This window comes from Panicum hallii, chromosome 7, assembly GCF_002211085.1.
Source record: "Panicum hallii strain FIL2 chromosome 7, PHallii_v3.1, whole genome shotgun sequence".
NCBI lineage: Eukaryota > Viridiplantae > Streptophyta > Magnoliopsida > Poales > Poaceae > Panicum > Panicum hallii.
The window spans coordinates 31,970,127-31,995,138 of NC_038048.1; the positions used below are offsets into that span (position 1 = coordinate 31,970,127).

The window sequence follows — 25,012 nt, forward strand, 5'->3', positions numbered from 1 at the left end:
GCTACCGATACCACGGGATAAATCCTCACATCAAGAGTTTGCTTTCTCTCATCCCCGCCTTTACGTTTTTGCATTACTCTTGCAACTTATGTGCTTTTACTTTCTTAGTGTAGTATCTTGTTAGGATTGGCTATAGGTTGCAAAACTCTTTGGGATGAGGGTTTCACGTTAGTTGAACCTCAGTTGCACATCTAGATAGCATGATCTAGTTTATGTTTTTGTGCAAACTAGCTTGACTATCTTCCTAGGATTGGCTATAGGTTGCAAAACTCTTTGGGATGAGGGTTTTACACTATTTGAACCTTAGTTGCACATGTAGATAGCATGGTCTAGTTTATATTTTTGTACAAACTAGTTTGAGACATTGGTTAAGGTTTTAGAATTATCTAATTCACTCCCTTCCCCTCTTCACTTCCTTATTCTCTTAGGCTACGAGCACTGATTTCTTTCAAAGGGTCATGCATATAGTGAGATTATCCTTGATACGGTGCTATATATCAAGAGAATAAGGCAATGGAGATCCCATAATAAGAAATGTCATAGTGTCAAAAACTGTCAAGACTAAGATAGATTGAACTCATCAGCAGAGGACCGCTGAGGCTCGAATGCATGGTAAGCGATATAGCCTGCTTGCCGCCACTGCCACGATATTAGAGAGGCTTAGGAGCTAGGCATTGTAGGCAATTAATAAGGATGGCACCCAGTATTTTCAGAGATAAGTCCATCGATAATTGAGATCAGTTAACTTTCTGTGTATTAACCGAGAATCCTTCATTATTCCATACACATGCTACGTACAATGCTTACAAATTGCACACCCATATATATATCGATCTGGCTATATATATATTTATATATTAATTCCGTATATATATATCTGCATGCAGCACACACCAAACTTTATTATAACCATATATGTATGTCGATATGTGTATGTAGTACGGACGTGTATTATTATGCATCCTACACGTTTAATTCTCTTATACATTCCATGTGTGTAGACGTACGCCGGCCGATGAAGATCTCGATCAGCCGGCGGCACGGCGGCGGCTGGTGTAAGCCCCGGTGAACCTCGGGCCGCCGGAGCCGGACTGGCGCTGGCAGTTGAAGTACATTGCCGCGACGGGCGCGCCGAGGTTGTAGCGGCGGGCGAAGCCACGGGTGTTGAAGTTGTGGCGCCTCGACGGCGCGAACACCGTCTCCCGGCCGAGCTGCCGGAATAATATCAGCACCATGCGGTGGATGCCCGTCGCCGGGGAAGGGGGCTCGTAGCATACGAGCTCGCGGCCTGCATGTATGCAAAGAATAATCCAGCAGTAACGAACTCAGCTGATGTACCAAAAATATAATCACTCTCAAAATATAATAACTACCGGCCACTTTGCAGTTGAGTTCGAAAGTAAGATGGAGACAAAGAGTGATGCACCAATTAAATATTTCTTTTTTTCTTGAAGAGATCCAATTAAATATTTCGAACAATGGGGCCGTATGCAATAATTATATTCCATGTACCCGCTGCTTCATCCATTGTACTGGCTTCATCGTTGATACATGGAGAATTAGAGTTGCTTCATCCGTTTTACACCTACTTTGGTATTTTCTCTCAAAATATAATGTTTCAACTGCCACTAATTTAGCATCATCTTAAAAGTGTACTGAGTACAAATATATATATATATATTGATATACTTTTGTTTACTATTTCAAATCAAAATACGCCTTAAACTAATGGAAACAAAAGCAGTAAAGTATAATGGGGTGATGGATCGGGATCAGCATGCATAAATGTATGCATATATTGTTCAAAATATCAAAATAGCCACCCATGCACGAGCACATATATATAAATCATAGAAGTAGACATGTTACGTTTACTTGTTTCAAAACTGAGAATGCATGCAGGTGCACTAACCGTATGTATTGTCAGTTGATGCTGGTATGTCAGTCACCATCCTGCATGGAAACATGAATTGATTGGAAGTTGTTAGCATTACTTGATGTGCATACTACATATGAAGCAAACAATCATCTTGAAAAAACAATTTTACAACCGATCACAAACTTATGTCGTCTTGACACGTGATTGCAATACATTGGTTTCAAAATTTCATCGGAATTTGTGAACTTCGCTGTTTTTTGGTGGGGAAGGAAATAATACAAACCAAAAATCCATTATATTGTTACCTAGCTTAGTCTTTGTGCTTTTGTTGCAGCCATACGCTAATGTTATTCTAGATTGATGTTTTCTTTTTAGGGTGTCTCATGTCTTCCTACTCATTTCGTGGATAGACATGGTCATGTTAGCCACTTTTGAAACTTAAAATACTCAACAATCAGTATATTGTGTAGAAATCTAGATTAAAATTCGCCAAATTCAGTGTTTTCGCCCACAAACGAAAAAAACAAACCCTAATAATACATGCACTGAAATTATGGGAATCACATCGATCTGCATATATGGTATAGTATACTAAGATATTGTACGTGAGTAAAACAACCCAACAATAATGGTCTGGGGTCGCCCTCACCAGTGCAGGTACTCCCTCAACGTTGGGTTGCTTGGGTTAGGAGCATCGGGATCGACCATCACCTGTCGGCACAATTTTATGCAAAGTTATTACCACACTACATGAAATAAATATATATCAACCATAACAAAGTAAAGGTATCCGCGATAGCACCAGCATCTAAATTTAACTTGTCAATATAACAATCAACATATGTCATGAGTTTACCAGGGTATATGCATCGCGATAGTCATCTCCTCCAATCTCGACCGTCGGCCTATCGGACACCGCCGCGGAGCGCAACTCCATGCCACTGATAATAGGAGCACCGTTGAATAGGACCATCAGATCAGCGCTGGTGTTAAAGGGGTCCAAGACATCTCCTATGACATGAGCTGTAACCAAGGAATCGATAGCTGCCATTTCCAGTATTGCTTGATGAACTGCTATCTACTGTGATCAGATCAGCGCTGGTGATCTTGGAGTACCGTGGGCCTTGCTTGTAGAGTTGTAGGTATAAGCTGAGAGGATGGTAACAATACTTATATAGTGAGCGACGACTGAGGCTCAAGCTCAAGCATATCATGAGAAAACAACTGGCTTTGGAATCTTTGGACGGAACCCGGCCTGCTCTGAGTCTTTGAACTAAAGCTTGGAGATTGCTGGATATTCCCCCCTTTGATGGGCGGTGAAGTATTCTCCTTGCAACTGGGACCTAACGGTCAACTCCCATGGGGTTAGTAATATGAAAACATAATCATATACATAGATTTACACTAGTACAGAAATGGTCTTTGATCTTTGACATTAGTCCCGGCTGCTGTTGGACCCGAGACTAATGAAGGCTTTAGTCCCGGGTCCAATGGATAGGGGGCGGCGGTAATCTTTAGTCCCGGTTGCTGGTTCCAACCCGGACTAAAGGGTCTTTCATAGGTTAGTTTAAAAGAAACATATCCCATCTAGAGTTGCATGTGATATGTAGGTGGGGTTGTAGGGAAGTGATATGCGTGGCAAGAGGTCTTGAGTTCAAGTCCTATGGGTTGGTGCTCGCAATTGATTTTTTGACGTTGCAGACCCAGTGCTCGCAATTGATTTTTTGACGTTGCAGACCCATTTAGTCCCGGTACCGAGACTAAAGCCGTATTATGTACTATTGTTAAAATCAACTTAAAATATTGACTGGTTACTGAGTACATGGATTATTATTGGATTTGAGGCACATTTGGTTTGCAACCCCAGGTCGTTGTGCGCGCCTTTTACCAATTTCTTGTGTGCCTTGTGTATTTGGCTGTTATTGGTTGCCACCAAAAGTTTGCATCCAAACAGCAGTCATATGGCAAAAACAAGCAGCAATGTTGGCTAGCTAGGATGCTGCCCATGCCTTTGTTGAGATTGCATTGCCTTATTAGTTAGCTGCATTATTAAATTTGTTTGCCCTTTTGGTTAGAATGTTTGAAATCACTATTTTCTCCAAATTGATGCATGTCCGACCCATTATCCATTGGAGAAACTCGGTTGGTAGGGCCTCTTTTTGGGAGACTGCGACCGTTAAGCTAGGGCTTCTTAAAAGGTTAATTTGATATCCTCTCTTAAGACAAGGTCACGGGACGACCATCTTCTCTTAGTGACATATATCCTTTGATGTTAACCCATCGTATTTCCGAATTTTCCATGAGGACATCATATCCAGCATGGTGTGACCATCTGCATGCCCCTTCACTGCTTCTTATCCCTGCATCCACTTACTATATGCCAATGGCAAGCAATCACTTTAAAACATCAATACCCAGGGTTCCAAAAGATTACAAACAAAAAGACACCGTACCCAAGCCAACAAATCAAGGTCTAGAATCAAATAGATCGTGTTTAGTAAAGTATCTGCAATATACTATAGTAAAAACTAACAGTCCATGATGTCGAGAAGGCATAACCATGTCCTGCACGTTCAGTGGAAGAGGACATGCGGAGCTGCTTTTTTGTTTCGTAGCCGAAGACCGATGTTGGCTTGCATTGGTTGGTCTGACTTTTAATTTGCCAACACGGCGAAGCTAGATCGACCTATAGCCCATGGTTTATTTGATTGGATCAATCACAATCCATAGTGCCATTTTGATGGCCGGAGGCTCGATCCATGATGTCGAGAAGGCACATGCAAGGTTGAGTGCTTCTATCAGGGTAGGATCAGAGATGCTAGAGTACTCGATCGATCTACAATTTTCTTACATTCCATAAAAAACCAATTTTCTTACTTGAGGATATACTGTATCTCTGTTAAAGCTGCGTCGTTGTAATTCTCTTCTTTGTAATGAGATAACTGCTCATGTATGTTCTTGAAAAAAGAATATTTGGACATTGAGTTTTAAAGGCATTATATGATTTCCTACCACGCATAAACAGTGTGGTAAGTGTCCATATGTTTATCTCTACGTATTTCTAAAGTGCAGGCATAAACAGTGTGGTAAGTGTCCATATATTTATCTCTACCTATTTCTAAAGTGCAGAACATTTGCTTGGTCCGTCGTTGGCTTTGATTCGTCATTATTGACAGCGACGATAAACTAATTAACAGCAGCAAATATTTTAGCACGTGCACAAGATTTCCTCACGCGTGTTTGAAGGTCAGAGCCACCATTTTTAGGTAGCGCGCGCACCACTCACCAAGGATTCTTCTCGGAGCGTAGACGACGCATTCGGCATACGCATCTCTGAACCGGCCGGTCTCTCTCTGTCTCGAAGACAAAAGCGATCTCTCTCAGGGTTCCGGGTCTACAAGCAATGATATTCGGCAACGCATGCAAATTCAGCAAATTAAAGTGCGAGGAAAGAAACAGTCGCTTGCGTAGCTACCTTAGCTTCTTCCTTTTCTCCCCGACGTCCTCACACGCATATCTGAATCTATCCCTTTCCTTACTTCCTTTTGGCACAACAGCTCGATTCCATCGGTCTGCATGCTACGGGTAGACATCGCCTCGAATCTACGTACAGTGTCCACAGGTCGCGTTCCACTCCTAGCTAGCTAACCGCCGGCCGGCCGGATCGAGAACGAAGACCCGCAGGGCCAGAACCGACCATGTGTACACCGTACGAGCCGAGAGACTACGGCCGGCCGTATTACGACGACGCGCCCTATCTAGCTGCTTTATACTAGGGCCTTTTCACGAGCTTATCCTTGGACGGATAGGGATGGAAACAGTCCGATGATGCAACGCATTCCGTTGAAACGGTAACACAACAAAAAGATTTCTTTGACGACGTAGAAAGCAAGTCCCTCCTTTCAAAAGAACCCATGATCTTTTTTTTTTCTTTGGAGCTGAGGGAGAGAAAAGAACTTAAAATAATTTCTCAGGTTGGGTTTTGGTTATGTTAATTTGGCCATCTTGCAAATGTGTCAGTATCAAGTAGGGCTGACAGCATCTATCCGACGAAGGTGTCAATGTCATGAGGGATGGAATAATTGTCCAGGCATCGCCAAACACTGACATAGCTCATGAGTCTATGTCAATTAGTTCATCACTATGTGAGATCAGCAATAAACATACTTTCTCTCTATGAATTTTGATTAATAATAAAGCCATATGTACACCGTCGCATCAAATAATTTGCATAGCTTTTCCGATATGGGTTTCTAAATTTATGCATTCAGCTTGTCTTTTGGGGTTCGGCTTCCTGGCATTTACAAATTTGGGTTCATCTTAATTATTAGGATGGGGCAGGAGATGGAAGAGTAGCGTGGGTGCAGTGGAGCACGACATTTGTACATTTCGAAACAAGGATAATCATTAGCATTTTGATTAATGCCCATTATCAAACACCATACAGTTACAATTGGTACATGTATGACACCATTTGGAATTTGAATTCGAAACAAGGTGTGGTCTAGTACATATCTTGGATGTACTATATATGCATATATATCAGTATATATGATGAACACAGTTGTCTGCATTTGTCATCTGTACAAATCAAAGTTAGGAATTTTATGCCACTGATGTCATGTTCAAATTCTAGGAGGTGAGATTGAGGATATATAGTTTCAATCCTTGAGGTTCATCATCAAGAAACATTAGGTTCAATAGATGCACAAAAATGAAAAAAGGATGCTAAATTAAAGTAGATTGAAAGTTCATGACCACACAGGACATGAGATAGCATTTGATCTTACATTAAGGCAGCTAGCGCATGCATGTGATCATCGGGGGAAAAAGGCAATAATATGCTATTTTCCAAGAGCTCGTAATGGCCAACTTTTTTTTCAATTCTTGTACTTTCTTGGATCATACAAATGTCCCTAAAGGTTTAGATTCGAGATGGGTTGGCTGGAGCCCCAGTGATGGCTAGGGATGGCGTGCAATTGTCAAGCCTACAGTGGTTGCGGTGTTGCACCGCTTGAGCCATGTGAGGATGGAGGATGGTGAACACATTTCAAACTGGTAGCTAGGGGAGGTAAGATAGGACATCTCATCATAGACTAATTAGTGAAATGTGAATAGATCTAGTGATAGATGGTGGAGGAGGCTAATTAAGGGCAAGAGTGTAATGAAACTTCCTGATAAGCAAGGAGGCATGGGCATACATGCCGGAGCATGCTGAAGTGACGTAGAGAGGATTTGTCGGGGAGGAAGAAGGGGAAAGGAAGGAGCAAGTGGGGTCACAGTTCTTAGCCTATGGCTATGAAAGAGCCCAAGCAACCATAACACGCCTGACAGATACTGCAATAACTAACGCAGATAGGTTGGAAAGAGTCGGTGATAAAAGAATAAAGGAGTATGCCGTATTATTATATTGAGATCCTGTTTGGTAGGGTTTCTAACCGGTTCCAGCTCCAGCTTCTCCAGAGGAGCCCTACCAAACATTTTGTATGAGGAGCCATTTTCAATAAAAAATAAAGGAGCCGGAGCCGTTTTGGAGCCGGTGGAGCTCCTCACAAGGAGCCCTCCTAATTACCCCCTGAAACAGTGTAGATACATACCAAATGAGATTTGAGAGTGCAGAAATAAAGGAAGCATGTCCAGCTTTAGTTTTTCTTTTGAAGGAGCAAAAGGAAATTCTCATGTTGAGTTGATTTGTGAGTGCATCGATCTATGATTGGATCCATATCTTGTAGGGTTAACTTAGGTCGGTACGGTGTCAAGACAGGTATTATATATATAATGTTATGTAGGATAGATTCATCACACAGAACCTATTGACTCTATTAATTATTTGAATATGAGGTGCAAGGTAATCGTACTTCAAATTAATATACCCATGCATACATTTATCAAATCGCCACTTTTTATATATGTTTGGGCATTCAGTTTGCTTTGTCTTCTCGATTAGGTTCCATGTCCTTTAGAAATTTGGCTTCATTTTAAAAGGGGTGTGTGAGACGTGGAGCTCAGTATATTATGTTGGTGGGAGAGGAACATCGATACATTTATTACGTTATTTCAAATTTGAACCAGAAACAAGGTATCAGGAATGATCTATGTATGCATACCTTCACGTGTTATATATCTTAATCCCTGAAGATTCTTTGAGGAATAGTCCGATAAATTCTGATAAAGAAAATGACATAAAGTAGATTCAAAGTTCACCAAGAACGTGAGCTGATAGAGACGGATGACACATCAACGTGATTATTGAGAAAAAGGTTCTATGATTGTGTGAAGTTCTATTAGAGCTTGGAACCACAGCCTTATCGGCCCCATGCCCACCATCACCACCAAGCAGATCATGACTTCTCTTTTAATCCGGTTAAACTCGTGTGCTGGTGAGCGGTTTTAGTTGAGTAATTGTTTTTGCTAAGTTGGATAAGTTATTAGTATAGATCAGTTTTTTCCCCCGTAGTTGTTGAGAATGGTGTCGCTTACACAGTAGAATGGTTTTTTCGTCCGGTTTCCTGCAATTTTTTTTAATTTTCTTCTTCTAATAAAACTTGCGGTAAAGCTTTTGCTGTTGTTTTGACAAAAACTTTTCTGAATAATTGGGACCAACTCCCAAATACCTCGGCTCAAGACAGCTGAGACGCAAAACAGCCAGCGGCGGCGGCCCCGGTTTGTTTCGCAGCTAACCGTAGGCACGCCGCAGAAGTTAGGCAGGCCGGCACCCCTTCGCCTCACAAAAAAAATGCCTAACCTTCGGTGATCGAAACGAGCGCCGCACTCCCCATCTCCCTGCGTCGCGCCGCACTCCCCATCTCCCTGCCGTCGCCGGAGCTCCTCCAGGTACGATCCCGTCGCGCCTCACCTCATTGGGGAAAAGATGGGGGTAGGGCACGATCCGGCAGCCGCAGCGGCGGATTGGCCATGGCGGCGGCGCATTGGCCGTGGCGGCGGCGGCCCGCAGCTGCTGCGGGAGGCGGGGCAGGGAGGTCGCGGATCCGTGGCGGCGGCGGCACCACGGCACGAGCTGCAGCGGGAAGGTCGCGGATCCGTGGCAGAGGGTCGCCATGGGCAGCGGCGAGGGGCGCCGCGGGCGGCGGCCAGGGGGGCGCCGCCACCGCGTGGGCTGCGGCCAGGGGGGTGCTGTGGGCGGCGGCCAGGGGCGCCGCCACGGCATGGGCTGCGGCCAGGGGCGCCGTGGGCGGCTGACAGGGGCGCCGCGGGGCTCGGCCACGGCGTGGGCTGTGGCCAGAGGCGCTGCGGGGCTCGGCCATGGCCTGGGCTGCGGCCAGAGGGGCCGCTGCCAGGGGCGGCGGCGGCAGGCAGGGGCGCCGCGTGCAGGCAGGGGCTCTGCCATGGCCGGGGCCGCCCAGCTCTGTGCGCCGCCGTGCAGTACCTCCATGGATTTGCTCCAAATTGCTTCACTAATTTTGTGGCTTTTACCTTTTTTCAGGGATTACTGAGCAGGGATTATTGAGCAGGACAATCTATTGGAACTTCTGCAAGGTATATTTTCGTTCCTCTACTTGTATAAGCATGAGTTGTATGCATTCTAATTAGTTTATAATTTGTATAAATGGGTGAAAAAATGTTGAATCTTGAGTATTGGTATTATTATGAAATTCGAAGAAGAAGGATTCTTATTTGCATGGCAATCTGCGTTGTTATGTTATGGTACAAGTTGCAAGAAAATAGATTGTCCAGGAGGTACATCAAATATGGTTCTTTGCTAGAAAAAGATTTAGAAAGTTAAAGGCGTCTCAACCGTTTGTATAATGGGACCGAGGCTAATTGTATTAGTGAGTTGCGAATGCGTAAAGCCGTTTTTCATAGGATATGTGACCATTTAAGGTCTCGTGGGTTGTTACAAGACAGTATGAACGTCTGTAAGCATCTAGGCCCTCAAGGTAAGTTTCGGTGATTAATGACAACCATTATTGTGACTAATGAGTTTGTGCAGCTTTATAGATCATTATCGCTCATTTGGTCATATGTCAAAAGAGGCCCCTAATTTTCATTATTCAAAAAGGCGATCTCGGCATTCAACTCAATAATATGTCAAGACTAAGGATCTTTCTAGTCCTAAGTGTCATAAGGTTGAGAAGGACACTTAGGTTAGTATAGGTTTTATAGTTTTGTAGTGATCGCACTATTAAGAGGGGTTTAGGCTTAGTAACTTGAGCATGGACATGGTCATTTGAAAATGGATGCACACAATGGTCACTCAGGTTTCTAAAAGCTCCAATAAGTGGTTCTTCAACTTATATCTCAAGAATATTTGGATTTCATTCAAGACTCAAGTCAGAAAAGGCAAAATCAGGAAAAATCATTAACACCGGTTTAACCGACGCCTCAACTTTTCTATACGTCGGTTAAACAAGGTCAGCAGTGTCTGGACAGGTCAATACACCGGTTAAACCGACGATATTTGAAATTGGACGTCGGTGCAGTTGTCCAGAGACTTGGTTTTTCAGTTGATCAGTGGACAACTACACTCACCGGTTAAACCGACGATATTTGAAATTGGACATCGGTGCAGTTGTCCAGAGACTTGGTTTTTCAGTTGATCAATGGATGACTACACTCACCGGTTAAACCGATGATACGACGGTTAATCTGCCCAAGGTGTAACGGCTAGTTTTCAGAAGGGGTAGTTTACATTCACCGGTTAAACCGACGATGACTATTGGAGGGACGTCGGATTAACCGGCGCTACGCAGTTTTCTGGCAGATTTTTCTCCAACGGCTCTATTCGTGTGAGCTGCCTATATATACCCCTCCAATGGGTCATTTTACTACTCTTGACACCAGGCAACATCCAAACACTCATACTATAGTCAAGAGCCACCTTGAGCTTCATCATTTCACACACTTGTTCATTCAATCATTTAAGAAGCAAGATTAAGGACTTGAGTAGAGAGAAGCTTGTGTGCATCCGTTCTTGGTGATCGGTTCTTACTCAAGTGAAGGCCTTAGCATGTTACTCTTGGTGATTGGCATCACCTAGGCGATCTTGGTGATCGAGGTGATTCTCGCGGAGCTTGCCAAGGATTGTGGAAGCCCGGAGAAGAAAATTGTACGTGGCTTGATCTCCACCACACTGGGATGGTGAACGGAGACTCTTAGTGAGCGCCCTCGTCTTGGTGACTTGGGAGGTGACAATACTCTTTGTGAGTGTCACAACGTGGATTAGGGGTGTGTGCCAACACATCGATACCATGGGAAAAAATCCGGTTGTCTCTTGTCCCCTTTACTTATTCAAGCATTATCTTTCATGCAATTTATTCATGTGCTTGATTTAGGGATCACTAGTTAGCTCTACCTTGCTAGGCTTTACCTCTTTTTATCTATCCTAGCTTGCCTAGGTAGTTTAGTTACCCGGTTGGTGAATTGGTGCCTTTCTAGCTTTACATAGGTTAAGGTTGCTTTATATTGTTTTAGAAATTGAAAAAGGCCCAATTCACCCCCCTTCTTGGTCCATCGATCCTTTCAACGTCTCTATTGAAGAGCAGCTTGCTATGTTCATGAAGTTTGTTGGCCACAGATGGACAAATAGGTCGGTTGCCTTTGAATTTTTGCGTTCCGAAGAGACAGTTAGTAGATACTTCAATGCTGTTCTAGATGCTCTATGCACTCTGTCCCGCGACGTCATTACCATGAGAACCACCAAGACACATCCAAAAATATCCAACAGCCCAGAAAGATTTCACCCATACTTTAAGGTAACATATACATATGTAATTAGAATTTAATCTTATATTCGTTAATTTGTAGTACCTACTAATAGAATAACTTTTTTTTATTTTTCCTAGAAATGTATAGGGGCTCTGGATGGCACTCATATCCCAGCATCGGTTCCTCTATATATGCAGGATAGGTTTAGAGGTAGAAAACACTATCCAACATAAAATGTGTTAGCTGTCGTGGACTTTGATCTTAGGTTCACATATGTCTTGGCTGGATGGGAAGGGTCAGCTCATGATTCCTATGTGCTACAAGATGAACTGTCACGCCCCTCACGATTAAAAATTCCAGAAGGTATTTAGTAAAGTCATAAGTGATGCCTAGTGTTTTGCCTTAAAAAATATTACCTAACTTTAGCTAAATCCAATTGTAGATCACTATTTTCTAGCTGATGTTGGTTACGCTGCTAGACCTGGTATATTACCTCCGTATCGAGGTGTTCGGTACCATCTTAAGGAGTTTCAGGGGACTAGGCGACCAGAGAATCCAAGGGAATTGTTCAATCTTTGTCACTCCTCCCTTAGGACAACTATTGAGCGGTCATTTGGCACACTCAAAAACAGATTTAAGATACTAACAAGTCAGCCATTTTTTCCTCTTAAAACTCAAGTAAAGATAGTATTAGCTTGCTGCACTTTGCATAACCTTATAATAGACGAGGGTTCTGATATTTATGTCTATGATGATGAAACATGGCTTGGAACTCTTCCAAGGAGCAACCGTTCCCATGGTGATATGAATATAGACAATCAGCTGTGGGCAAATATGCGCGATCAGTTAGCCCAACAAATGTGGGATGAATGGGATCGAAATTGATGTATTTGAGCCCAACAAATGTGCGCTTGTATTCGGATCTATGTACTTGTATTGTGTGTTTGTATTTGGATGTGTGTGGTTGCATGCAGACCTATTTACTTGTATTGGATGGTGTATTCAGACCCTGTGTACTTGTATTTGATAGTTGCATTTAGTTGCTATTGATTAGCTATATAAAGCGGCTGTATTCGGATCTTGTTTTGTTGCATTGCTATATTTTTATTTGTTGATCTTGAGTACAGATATGGTTAAAGGAAAAGAGAAAGAAAAGGTTGAAGGTGATGGCTCCGCTCGTGAGAGGACCATCACTTGGGATGATGATCAAACCAAGTTTATGTTTGGTTGGTTCATTGAGTTCATAAAGGATCAACATGCTGGTTTCAAGCTTAAAAAACAGCACCACTTCAAGTGTGCAGAAGCATTGAATAGACAATTCAATATGGGGGTAAGTGCTACCCAAGTTGAGAGACATCTGAGACACTACAAGGAAAATTGGAAGTTTGTTGCATCAGCCTTAGCTAAGAGTGGTAACACTTTTGATGCAACAAGGTCTATGGTAATTATCTCTGAATCAGACAAGGCAAAACTACAGGTGCTCTTTATTTTTCAATGTATTTTTGTTAATATTTTACTGTTTTAATGTAACTTAGACAACTAAGTAATATGTTACTTTGTGCAGGTTAGAGTAAGAAGGCACCTTTCTAAGCCTATCAAATTCTACAATGAAATGCAAGAATTGTTCCGTAACAGCAATGCAGACGGTTCTCTTGCTATGGATGCCGCTAATTGCATGAATGACACACAAGATGATGAACACAATGACTTGAATGATGACATATGCAATGACTTTTCAAATTATGCTCAACCTCAAGATGATCTAGGTGATGATTCTGACACTTTGCCTTCTCCTACAAATGAGCAAACTAGCTTTTTATCCCAAACTAGCGATGGTAGCTCATCTAGCTCTGGAATGAAGCGTCCTAGAGCTGAGGGTAAACCACCCAAGAGAGATGTGAGACCGAAAAGTCGGTTGTCAAAAATAGGGGATACGATTGCAACTACTTTGGTGACCCTTCAACAAGAACTCAAGAAGCCGGCACCGGCTCCACCACATATGCCTAATTCTGATGCTATCTTGTGGCAAAGGCTTGAAAATATGACATTAACTACCGATCAAAAGCTGATGGTGGGAACTTTTCTAGCACATAAGGATCAAAAGGGTATGCGTGGTTTTCTATCCGGTTCAGCTGAGATGACATTTCAATCATGGGTATTCAAATTTCTCAGTGATTCGGGACTGTAATTCTCTATGTGCTTGACTGCTATTTTGTTTAAGTGCCAGGTGATATATGTTTCAGTTCATACATTATTACTTTCATTGTTTGCACTTTGCTAAAATGAGCTGTTTTGCATTTGTAGACTCATTCAAGAATTAACTATTTGTAGACTCATTCAAGAATTAACTGAAGGTGGATGGTGTCAATGACGGCACTTCTTTTGATTTTCTTTTAGGCTGATATATGACAGCTAATGAAGATATATGGTGATGCTCACATATAGTTTCTGTAGCACTAAAATGATGGTAGTATGGTGCTGCTCATATAGTTTCTAGCACTAAGATGATGGTACTATGGTGCTGCTCTAGTTTGTGTAGAACTAAGATGATGATAGCATGGTGGTGCTCACGTACTTTTGCTAATGGTACGATCTTTTATGGACAGTGCTACATTAGTATCCAACTTATATGTTATTTGATACAGCTGCTAATTAATGTTTGGCAGCTCTTAGTTTTTTGAGCTTTGCATCTCTGGTGAGCTTGCAAGAAACATCATCTTTGGCACTTGTGTCTGTTTGTTGTTATTTACTATAATAATTTTGCATTTATTTAAATGCTAGACTGACAAAGAAGAGTTTTTAGTTTTGGTCTAAGGCTGCTGTTCATTTCTGTATGAGGATTTCCATATGACCATATGTCATGCTACATTTAGAGAATTTCTTCTCCTCACATCTTATCCTATTTGAAAACATGCATGGATTTTCCCTGGCAGTGGAATTCAACTCAGGGAAATTTTCTTCATATGAAAAAAGATCACTGCATGATGTAATGGATTGTACGAAGTTCAGATTACTGCATTTTATAAGCTATACCTGTAGTTAAGCATAGCTGCTATTCTGATCATCGGTTCCTCCATGAGTCATTGCATTTGCATTTCTTTTTTGCATTTCATGTCTGAACTAATTTATTGCAGATTACCTATTGGATTCTTACTCTTACCTGCTACATTGCAATACATTCCGCTGCATTCTAGTCATATGTCAGTATACATTTTTTATTGGTTCGTTGCACATTATGTGATAGTTTGTTTTCTTCTGGCGACTAGGAAGTCAATAAGGTGGGGGCAAGCAGCTATGATTTTGTCCGTGTTTGTTTCGTTTGTGCATGGTCAATTTTGCAGGGTGAGAGTCTTGCAACTTTTCGGTTGTGATATTTTTGTTTATGAGAGTACTGAAACGAGAAAATTCAGGATATCTCCTTTTGTATTTCCGGTCTGCACAGTTTTTTCTGTGAGATCTGTCATCTTTAAGTCAGATAATTGTTAACTGTTTTCTTCGTACCGTTTAAATGTTGTCCATTGTAGCTATGACACAGCTCTTTTTTATCATTGATGTCAATTTTCAGAAGATCACGGTTAAGTGGCTTTTAGGTGTGGTAGCAAAACAAACAGCTACCACACATTGCCTAACTGTAGGTGTGGCAGTCATCCAAACTGCTACCATACTTTTTTACTAAATACCTAACTTTAGGTGTGATCATGAACCAAACACATACCTGAACTTAGCTACATTAGACATGCCATAGCTTAGACAACAGGCTAACCTTAGGCTAGGCAAGCGAGGCGTGGAACCAAACAGCCCCTGGATTATCCATGCTGTCAACGAAACGCTCCGCGAGCCGTCACGCTCTCGCATTCGCATCCATCCCCATCCCCATTATCCAACGGCCACCCATGACCACCGCCACCCTCGCCGCTCCTCCTTTCCTCCCCCGCTCGCCGCCGGCGCGGGCGCCGAGGATGAGGAGGAGGGCAGCGAGGCCCTTCCTCCGCGCCGCGTGCGCCTACGCGCTCCAGGAGGGCCAGTCCCGCCGCTTCCACCGCCTGCCGTGCGGCCTCGACCTCGAGGTCATCGCGCAGCCCCCGCCGGCGCCGGGGGGGCGCCGCCCGCCGCTGGTGTTCGTGCACGGGAGCTTCCACGCGGCCTGGTGCTGGGCGGAGCACTGGCTGCCCTACTTCTCGCGGGCCGGGTTCCCCTGCTACGCCCTCAGCCTCCGCGCGCAGGCAAGTCGCGCGCAGTATCTGTCGAAATGCTTCAGTAGGTGGTGTCACTGTCGTCTGTCGCTGCTGATGATTCAGTACAATACAATGGCTACAAATTCCAGCCTGTGGACGGGTCTGCATGTTTAGCATTTTACCTTAGCTAGATACATGATTCAGTACAATTCAACTGACCAGATGGTTGTTGCGTTGCCCCCATTGCCAGTATCTGTTTGTAGAACATTAACATTAACAGCTTCAGTGACTTAGTTCTGGACTTCTGCAGGGTGAAAGTAGTGTTCCACAGGAGGCAGTGGCGGGCACACTTGAGGTAATTAGTCTAAGCAGCAGTGGAGAATTCAAAGTAGTCTCAAATTCTTGGTTGGCGGACCCAGAATTTTCTGGAGCCTGGGCCAACTTATTGACTCCACCATGTCTAACTATTGGGCTGCAGCGTTTTGTGTTGGGCTGCCAACGGCCCATAATATTTTTTCACTGGGTTGGAGATAAGGGAGCCCGGGCCGGTGCCCAGGCTCGCCGGGCCTTGGGCCCACCACTGCCGTACTTGATGTTGTTCTGTCAGTTCATTCTTACTGAGTTACCGCTACTCCATTTAACTGTTAATATGTGACAGATGTATGCTGGAGTAACTTTACACACAACATAGTAAGTATAATTCTAGGTTGTTTATGGATTTATGCTGACCGCTCCCTTTGCCTTTTACTCATTGAACACTGTAAATCTGGGGCTGTTTGGATCCACCCCCAAATGGCAAAAGGGCAAATGGCAAAATTTTTGCTCCTGTCACATCAGATGTTTGGACGCTAATTAGAAGTATTAAATATAGTTTAATTAAAAAATTAATTACATAGATGAGGACTAAATGACGAGACGAATCTATTAAGCCTAATTAATCCAAAATTAGCAAAATTACGGTAGCATTTGCCCTTTTGCACTTTGGGGTGTTTGGATCCAAAAGTGCAAAAAAAGTGCAAAAGAGCAAAAGTTTTGCACTTTCTCTTTCTCTTTCCCATTCATCTGAACAGGCCCTCTGTCACTTGAAGTAATACTCCGGGAGATATTGAACATATACTATGAACAAAGTTTCAAGTGCCATCACATGAGAAATTAAAATGTTTAAGCCAAAAATTTCACTATAATACTTCGCTTCATGCTGTAGAGCTGGCCCATTTCATTGTCTCACTAGAGTTAAGCCAATGTGTAATTGGCTTGCAGTAGACGCATACTGGCGATATTGCTGATTTCATCCAGAAGGAGATCCCCTCGCCACCTGTACTAATTGGACATTCATTTGGAGGCTTGATTGTGCAGCAATATATATCATGCTTGCAAGGTATGCTCCTCCAAAGATTTCTCACATTCAACTTTACTGTTGCTTTTACAATTCTTTGCATGTTTCTGTTCCACCTTAACTGATTTTGCATTATTCAGAGGATCAAAAGTTTCAGCTACATAGACATGCTAATGCTACATCCAAATCTTTTCTCCAATGGATTTCTTGCTTACTTACATTTGGAGCAAAAAAGCAAGCTAATTGGAGACACTTTAGCATATCTAGCAAATTTTATCTTGACATTATAAATCAGTTAAATAGAGAGTCAACAACTAGAGTGATTTCCTAGAGGATCTCAAGTTTCTTTTTGCTTATTTTCACCTCTTTGGTTATGAGCCTGAGTTGTTCTGTCTACATGGTCATTTGTTTTAAGGTGAACAAGAATCATAGTTGTTGACAGGTACTCCTAAATATTGATATGTTATCTGGTACATAGATACTAGACTAATAATACTCCCATTAGGTATGAGAATTTATTATTTGCAAATGGGTGCCTAGCTGGATTGGTTAGGTGGCCTCATGGCACTCCTCACGTCCTGGGTTCGACTCCTGGTGGGCGCGAATTTCAGGCTGGGGTTAAAAAAATCCCCTCGCCTGCCTACACGCCAAAGCACATGGAAAATTGGTCTCGGCCCACTCCGGCCCGCTCTCACACAGGTTACGGTACATGGAACAGCACCCCTATGTAAGGGTGGGGTAGGGGTTCGGGGATTTTCTTGGCCTGCGTGAGAGGTCTTCTCTTAGTCAATGCCCGGGGCCGTCATACCCCCCCGCAGGTCAAGTTTTTTTAGAATTTATTACTCAGCGGTTATACAGTTTTATAATAATACAAATGTAGGTATGCAACACATCTACAATTCTACAGTAATTGTGCATCTGTCGACTCTCCCTAGATAACAATGAGAAATTAAACAGGATAAAATCAGACACTTTCCTGAGCATTTCTAGAAATTCTCTTTAGTCCTCTTCCACAATATCCTGATATGATTACATGTCTTGATATGTATTTCAATGCCAGGCTATGTACCTTCAAAACATAATACGTATTGATTAATTGCCCTGTTTCAAATTGTTCATTGATTTAGTTAGATAGAAGTCTAGAATTGATATTTCACATAGATTCAGAATATTTTCAACCAAAGTGTGTAATGATGATCCCTTAGTTTTATTTCAAAGTATGTCTGATGTAACTTTCTTGATACCAGGTTCAGAATCTCATCCAAAGCTTGCTGGTGCAGTCCTTGTATGTTCTGTGCCTCCCTCAGGAAATAGGTATTTCTCATCAAGTCATCTATTGCATATTTGCAATCTTTATTTTGCTTATCATTCTGCAACTCCTTTGTATCATTTATCAACAGTGGGTTGGTATGGCGTTACCTATTGACTAAACCTGTTGCTGCTTTCAAGGTAAATGGATCTGCGTTATTACACTTTTCTGTTGAGATCTATCACTATTCACTTGATGTGTTGGAATCTGTTGAGCTAACCTAGTTTTGCAATTGTTTTGTCTAGTATCAGCAAATGGTTCAAACATCTATTCTGTGTTTTAGACCTAAATACACCATCAATCTCCATGACAAATGAGAAATGCTCATTTCTTTACCATTGTAGAAGCAAATCATATTCCTTAGATTTTCTCCGTTCAATCTTGACTTATTATTTATATTTTCTGAATTATCCAGCTATATTACCATGTTGATAATTGTTTTATTCAAATAGACAACAGATAGCTACTGACATCATTAAGGTCATCATAAAATGAATTGCATACATGATGTGATGTTTCCCCCCTTTTTGTTACTAGAAACCATCACATTTCTCTTTCTATATATCATTGAGAGGTTTCTATTAATATTTTTTAATATCAACTTAGTTATGTAATTGGTGACCATCAAATTTTCAATGATTTTCCTATCAGGTGACTCTCAGCTTGGCTGCAAAAGCATATGCAAATTCATTATCCCTCTGTAAGGAAACATTTTTTTCACCACAAATGGATGATGAACTTGTGTTAAGGTAATGAGATGTATGACAGTTCCTCTTGCGTTCAAATATAATCTTTTGAAAATATTGTTACAGTGTTCAACATCATGAACTTGGCACCTGTGGTGCCTTAGTGGCAATGGTACCTTCTGTTTCCGAATTTATGAGTTAGTGATTTATTCCACAATGCCTCCGCTATAGCTGCTTCTTTGAGCCACTGTCTCATAGGGATGAGCTAACTTTGTAACCTATAGCTGTTTTCGTTGACATCAGTTCATGCTATTTCAGAGTAGTGGTCATAGTAATAATGATAATTATCGTAGTAGTGATAGTTGCCGTAGTAGTAGTAGCCCTCGTAATTATATCAGTACTCATAATTTATTCTCTTCATTCTGATTGGAATTTGCTTGTGCCTCACCTTCTATCATTCTCTTTCATCTAAGCTTTGCCAAATCAAAGGTTTTCGTATGAGATCATCATTTTGAGGAATTGGACATGGAGAACTCATGACACATTTATAGACTGCATTGTTACTGTTTGTTTTTCAGTCACAACATTGTCTGCCTCACTATCTTGAAGGTACCAAGCACTAATGAAGGAGAGCTCAAAATTGCCAATGTTTGACTTAAGGAAGCTAAATGCAGCACTGCCTGTACCTTCTGTACCAGATAATACAACAGAAGTTCTTGTCATGGGTGCAAACAATGATTTTATTGTTGTGAGTGAACCTCCCTCCACCTCTCAAACTCATAGTATGATGCAATATCTTGCTTCTAAAATCTTGATTTCTATTGCATTTTGACAGATCTTTTTTAATCATATTTTTATCCACATAACTGCTGCTTAAAGTTCAGTGTTACACCGACAAATGCCTAGAACTTTGCAATATCAACAAACAGCAACCAGACATATTATTGTGGTCCCTGAGATATTGATCATTTACATTTATCCACAGTTCCGCTTGATATGGAAAAAAGTAACAGTTAGTACTGTTTGAAAGAGCGCTGTTTAAGTAGTTGTGGTACAACATTGCAAATTCGATAAAGAAGGAACTTCAATGTACTACAACAACACCATGTACCTAATAACCCTTCTTCGGACTTACCTCCAACTTACGATGCACAAGTTCATATACCTATTCCTTGTAATTATCAGTGGCTTGAATACATCTTGAAGGAACTTGTTTCCTCCTTTCATTAACCACTTTGTTTCCTTAAATTAGGATTCTGAAGGGCTCTCAGAAACTTCGAGATTTTACGGAGTGCAACCAGTATGCGTGGAAGGTGTAGCTCACGATATGATGCTAGATTGCTCATGGGAGAAAGGAGCTGAAATAATCTTGACGTGGTTAGAGAAAATGACACCGTGATTGTTGGATGGGTTCAACCTTCGACATTTTAGTAGCCATGATTCTTATTGTTCTTTTTTTGTTGGACATCTGTTGGTAGGGAGTTTCTAGTTAGTGCTCGGATATTGCTTCCAGTATCGTTGTTCAATTGGAATAAAGTTTGTCATTTCATTGTTAGCTAGTGCCTAAGCTTTCTCCAAGATCGACTTTGCCGTGAAGAACCGAGCACAAAATCCTAGGGTGTATGAGGTGCCGTCCGTTGCGTCCGCATGCTTTCACACTTCCACCATGTTGAACCAGTTTGAAACCACTTACAAACATTTTGATGCTATGCTATGTTTATACTTTATAGTAACGGGTTTGCCTAATTGCCTTGCTTGAAGGCAGACGCGCATGCCATGTCTAGCTTGCGGATGCTGCCGCTCAAACCCACCATCCCTCACCATGGCGCGCTCTGGCCTATTGGTGGGTCCACCAGACCGCCACCGGGCAGCTCCAGACGTAGAAGCCGGAGCGCTGCGACTGGCCTAAACAGATCATTTCAGTTCAGCAGATGATACAGCAGCAATGGTGCATTAGCCCTGGTGCATGACACGATGCCACAGGCGTAGGCATGTTACTTAACAGGATCTAAGCAAAAGAAACACCAGACGTCCAGACCGGTATAGAAATTAGTTCTCTGATTAGGAGAGAACATGCAGCAACACCAGTATCATTTCAACACGTAGAGGCAGAGAGCAGAGGCAAAAGGCATCGACAACAGCTGCTGATGCGTAAAAACCAGAACAAGCTTTGACACCATTAGGATGGGCATAGCATCAAATATCACTTGTCAAAGTCATAATGGCAACCAAGTACAAATCTTAGCACCACACTTTTAGATATCCTAAAGCATAAACCAAAATTACTGGAGCATGTTCTCGGCCAAACAGCCTGTAGTGATTCAAATAGAGAACCCCAGGGATGCCTGATGAGAAGAGCTACAATTACGCTTCAGTCTGCTCCCTCAAGCGACGGATTGTGCTCCTGACAGTGACCGCGCTAGCAGTGCTGCAAATACACATTAACAGAATTATAAGTATAATTTGTAAATGCATGGTTTTGGATGTCAAGAAGCAAGTCAGCAAAAAATTACTTCATGGTATAAGCACCACCAGCCTTGACCTTCCCACAGTCCTTACATCCCCAAATTCCAACTGCTTTCCTCTTCACAGCAAACTGGAAAGACAACACAGGTGGTATTAGGGCAAAATATCATTCTTCTTCACATCCATATCTTAGAAAATAAAATAGCCCAACATGAACCATTCAAATAGGAGAAAACAAACAAAATAGAAAAAGGAATATATTTTAAGACCGGTGAACTCAAATGCACGATCAGGTCAACTAATAGAAGGCCGACCTTCCCACAGAACTCGCAGAAGTACTTGGAGTGCTGGGATACCTCCATCTTCTTGATTTGCTTACGCAAGCTAGCACCATACCTAGTTCCTACAACATTGTAATTTGCAAGATTAACTTCATATCCAAGATACAAAAATTGAGAAATAAGCCATATTTTTTAAGCACGTACCATATTTGCCAACAATTCCGGCCTTCTTGGTGCGCTTCGTCTGCATAGGCATTGCAAGAACAACAAATCACTAAGATGCTTACTAAAATTGTTCAATGCAATGTAACTGGTAAAAAAAGTATAAAATCTGAGTACTAATGCAGCTTCAAGACTAGCATATAGGATTACCAACACAAAGGATAGCACACACTCAGGTAGGTTGATACGCAACAAGAACAAAACATCATTCCAGGTCCTACCAATTAATTCCTTGAATACTAAAATATCATAAAGTCAAGCTAGTGATTATTTGTAACATTCCACTCAAGAGAAAAAAATTACCCTGTCTCTAAAGTTCAAAATAATTTCAGATGTGAAGCACAGCTATGTACACAGGAATATCTAGCAGAAAAAAATACAAGCTGCTTTTTCAGGACACACGAACAACAGAATACTAAAAGGATAACAACTCAAATCAACCCATGGAATGTAACAACTAAACTTAGAACTGGATGCTACTTTCTTGTTGCAGGTGCAGTACGGTGGCCCAAGCTTGACATGAGGAGAACATAAATTAGTAGTCATTTGATGGTCTAAAATAAGGTTTAATTTTCATCTGAGCATTGAATGAGACATGTAGAATGCATTTAGACTAATGCATTTTGCCCAAGCATTCAGGATGAAAACCACAAATACAACACACTTCAGTAAACTGTCTATTCACAAATTACTTGCCACCATTGAGCTTGATGTGACAACTTTCTAATCAACAAAATAAGATATTCTAAGAATCTAGGTTGGTAGCCTATACTGATGCATCCGGATTTATCATAATAAATACGATAATATCATAAATTTATTATAGTTACATTGGTGCAGACTTAAGAGATTATGCCACGCTAATCACAACACCTCACAATTTCATATACACCGAAGGACTCCAGGCCTATTTGGACACACTAAGAACGTGCAAGTTCCAAGAGGAATGGAAAAACAAGAGTGCTCCACAGTACGATTGCTGGACGCGAAAATCAAGCCAAACCCCTATACCGGAAACCAAACTGTGGAGTCTCGCAGAGCGCATACCGAATTGTAGCTGAACTGCCAAGTTAAAAACTAGGATCTCGCGCGACAACACATCCCGGCAAGCTCCCATGACTACGCATCATCCGAGCGCAAACAAGATCCACAGGAGGTACAATTCTTTGGCGCAGGGAGAGTGGGAGGAAGAGGAGAAGCTGCGTACCATCTCGGCGACGGGAGAGGAAGCGAGGCGCGCGGCTGTAGCTGCGGCGGTGGCGGCGGCGGCGCGGTTGCGGGTGGGTACTTGGAGGAGGCACGATAAGGAAGTTATATAGCGGTGCTAGGGTTTCGCGGAAGTATATGGATCGGGCCCCTCTACTGTTACCTGCTTGCTTATGGGCCGGGCCAAAAAGGCAGTTAGGCCTTGGTCCCTCAAATTTAATTGGGCTGCGTTGGTACTGGTGCACGACCAAAATAGAAAGCTTTTTTTTAATTTGATTGGATTTTGGTTTCAGGGGCTGTTTGGTTTCTGGACCACGGCGCCACACCGCGCCGCACATCCTGCGCCGCAGGTGTGGCGGCCGAATCGGCCGCCGCACCTTACGCACGGTGCGGCGCCGTAGGCCAGAAAGCAAATACGCCTCTAGTGCCGTATTTAGGGTTCAGGGCATCCCAAGAATGACATAGAAAGTGAATAGTTTTATCTCTACATATATTTTCTTATTTAAATCCACACAATTTAAATTTACGGAACTTGGTGGATGGATATGTGTTTTAGTTATGGTTCTATTCACATGATTTTTTCAAAGTCCATAGGTAGATAAATATCAATATAAACTGATAAATATCACTATAGATAGGTAAGACAATTTTGATATAGACAGTTACATGCTGATATTAATAGATAACTGTGGCATAGATAGATTAGTCATAGATATAGATAGGTAGATAGATAGACTTTTCTTTTGGCAAAAATGCATATGCTCGCACGCATGCGCATTCACCTCCAACATATATAGATAGCTTAGAAAAGTATAAATAGTTATAGATATATAGTTATGGATTTTAAGATTAATGATGTCAGCACCGACACCAAGGATCCTATAATAATAATGACAAGTGCGAGTTTCATGGTGCCAGTGAGGAAATTATTACTGTAAAAAAGGTTACCAAGCAATGCTAGCCACTAAATTTTGAAAGAAAAGGAGGTATAATTTCTGATAAGAAATCAAATAAATTATTAGTCAAAAGCTACATCAACCTTCATATTGTGCACGCATGCATGAGAAAACAAACATTAAATTTGTATATTGTGCCAACTTACGAAATTTATGTCACAAAACATAAGAGCATTATTATTGTTTCAGTTGCCAAAACAAACACTCATGTAGCAGTAGATCAATCAATAATATTTTATAGGAATAATATTCCATTACAAAAAATGATACCTTTTATTCTGAAATTTTAATCAAAAAGGAAATTTGTATGGTCAATCATGAGCTTCTTGTTTCAAAATTTCTACATAGACCTAAATAATGTTAACAAACACCCTATACGTTAATTCAAACTATTTATTACTTGCTACATGCAGTTGATTACGAGATACATCTTTTTCGTTGTTCTAGGCCTATGCAATTAATATAAAAAAACAAAGTAAACAGTTTAGAATTATGTGATTTTAATTGAGAACTATGTAAATTGTATATATAATCGTATCGAAGTCTACAAGAATTGGACCAACGAGGTTCAATCATATACTAGACATCATAGTTATTCAGGTCTATGCATATGTAAACTGCATTGAATTAAGAACTATATATGTAGCTTGTAAATCTAATTAAATCTACACGAATTAGACAATGGGTTGTTGCTCAATAAGACAATGCAGGGTACTAAACTAGCCATGCACATAGTCTAAATAGTTATAGTTTTTTCCAGGAAAATAAATATTCCTACCATGTGAGCCTAGAGCTATGTCGAATCAAACAGAGTGAACATGTACACAACT

General features: G+C 41.6%; 4 protein-coding genes across 5 annotated transcripts; 2 read left to right on the plus strand and 2 right to left on the minus strand.

The window, feature by feature from the left end:
- Positions 1 to 1,028: 1,028 nt before the first annotated feature.
- Positions 1,029 to 2,930, minus strand: LOC112900643 (protein FLOWERING LOCUS T-like). The gene is made up of 4 exons (XM_025969479.1): positions 2,736 to 2,930; positions 2,529 to 2,590; positions 1,913 to 1,953; positions 1,029 to 1,288 (listed from the first exon to the last, which is right to left on the minus strand). Exons 1-4 carry the CDS (start codon positions 2,928 to 2,930, stop codon positions 1,029 to 1,031), a joined length of 558 nt encoding a protein of 185 aa, XP_025825264.1.
- Positions 2,931 to 13,157: 10,227 nt separating this feature from the next.
- LOC112899064 lies at positions 13,158 to 13,733 on the plus strand. Its single transcript, XM_025967393.1, has one exon. The coding sequence runs from the start codon at positions 13,158 to 13,160 to the stop codon at positions 13,731 to 13,733; it is 576 nt and encodes a 191-aa protein (XP_025823178.1).
- A 1,622-nt stretch (positions 13,734 to 15,355) lies between these two features.
- Positions 15,356 to 20,610, plus strand: LOC112898924. The gene is made up of 8 exons (XM_025967238.1): positions 15,356 to 15,768; positions 16,031 to 16,075; positions 16,984 to 17,098; positions 18,304 to 18,370; positions 18,457 to 18,505; positions 19,017 to 19,114; positions 19,661 to 19,799; positions 20,304 to 20,610. The coding sequence occupies exons 1-8, from the start codon at positions 15,358 to 15,360 to the stop codon at positions 20,448 to 20,450; spliced, it is 1,071 nt and encodes a 356-aa protein (XP_025823023.1). The 5' UTR covers positions 15,356 to 15,357; the 3' UTR covers positions 20,451 to 20,610.
- Positions 20,611 to 21,174: 564 nt separating this feature from the next.
- Positions 21,175 to 23,344, minus strand: LOC112898912 (60S ribosomal protein L37a-1). 2 transcript variants are annotated; one of them, XM_025967225.1, is made up of 5 exons: positions 23,228 to 23,344; positions 22,003 to 22,042; positions 21,832 to 21,920; positions 21,565 to 21,647; positions 21,175 to 21,479 (listed from the first exon to the last, which is right to left on the minus strand). In XM_025967225.1, the coding sequence occupies exons 1-5, from the start codon at positions 23,228 to 23,230 to the stop codon at positions 21,416 to 21,418; spliced, it is 279 nt and encodes a 92-aa protein (XP_025823010.1). In that variant the 5' UTR covers positions 23,231 to 23,344; the 3' UTR covers positions 21,175 to 21,415. The 2 variants fall into 2 exon arrangements, with proteins under 2 accessions (XP_025823010.1, XP_025823011.1); XM_025967226.1 differs by lacking the exon at positions 23,228 to 23,344 and having other exon boundaries at positions 22,003 to 22,069.
- Between the last annotated feature and the right edge of the window lie 1,668 nt (positions 23,345 to 25,012).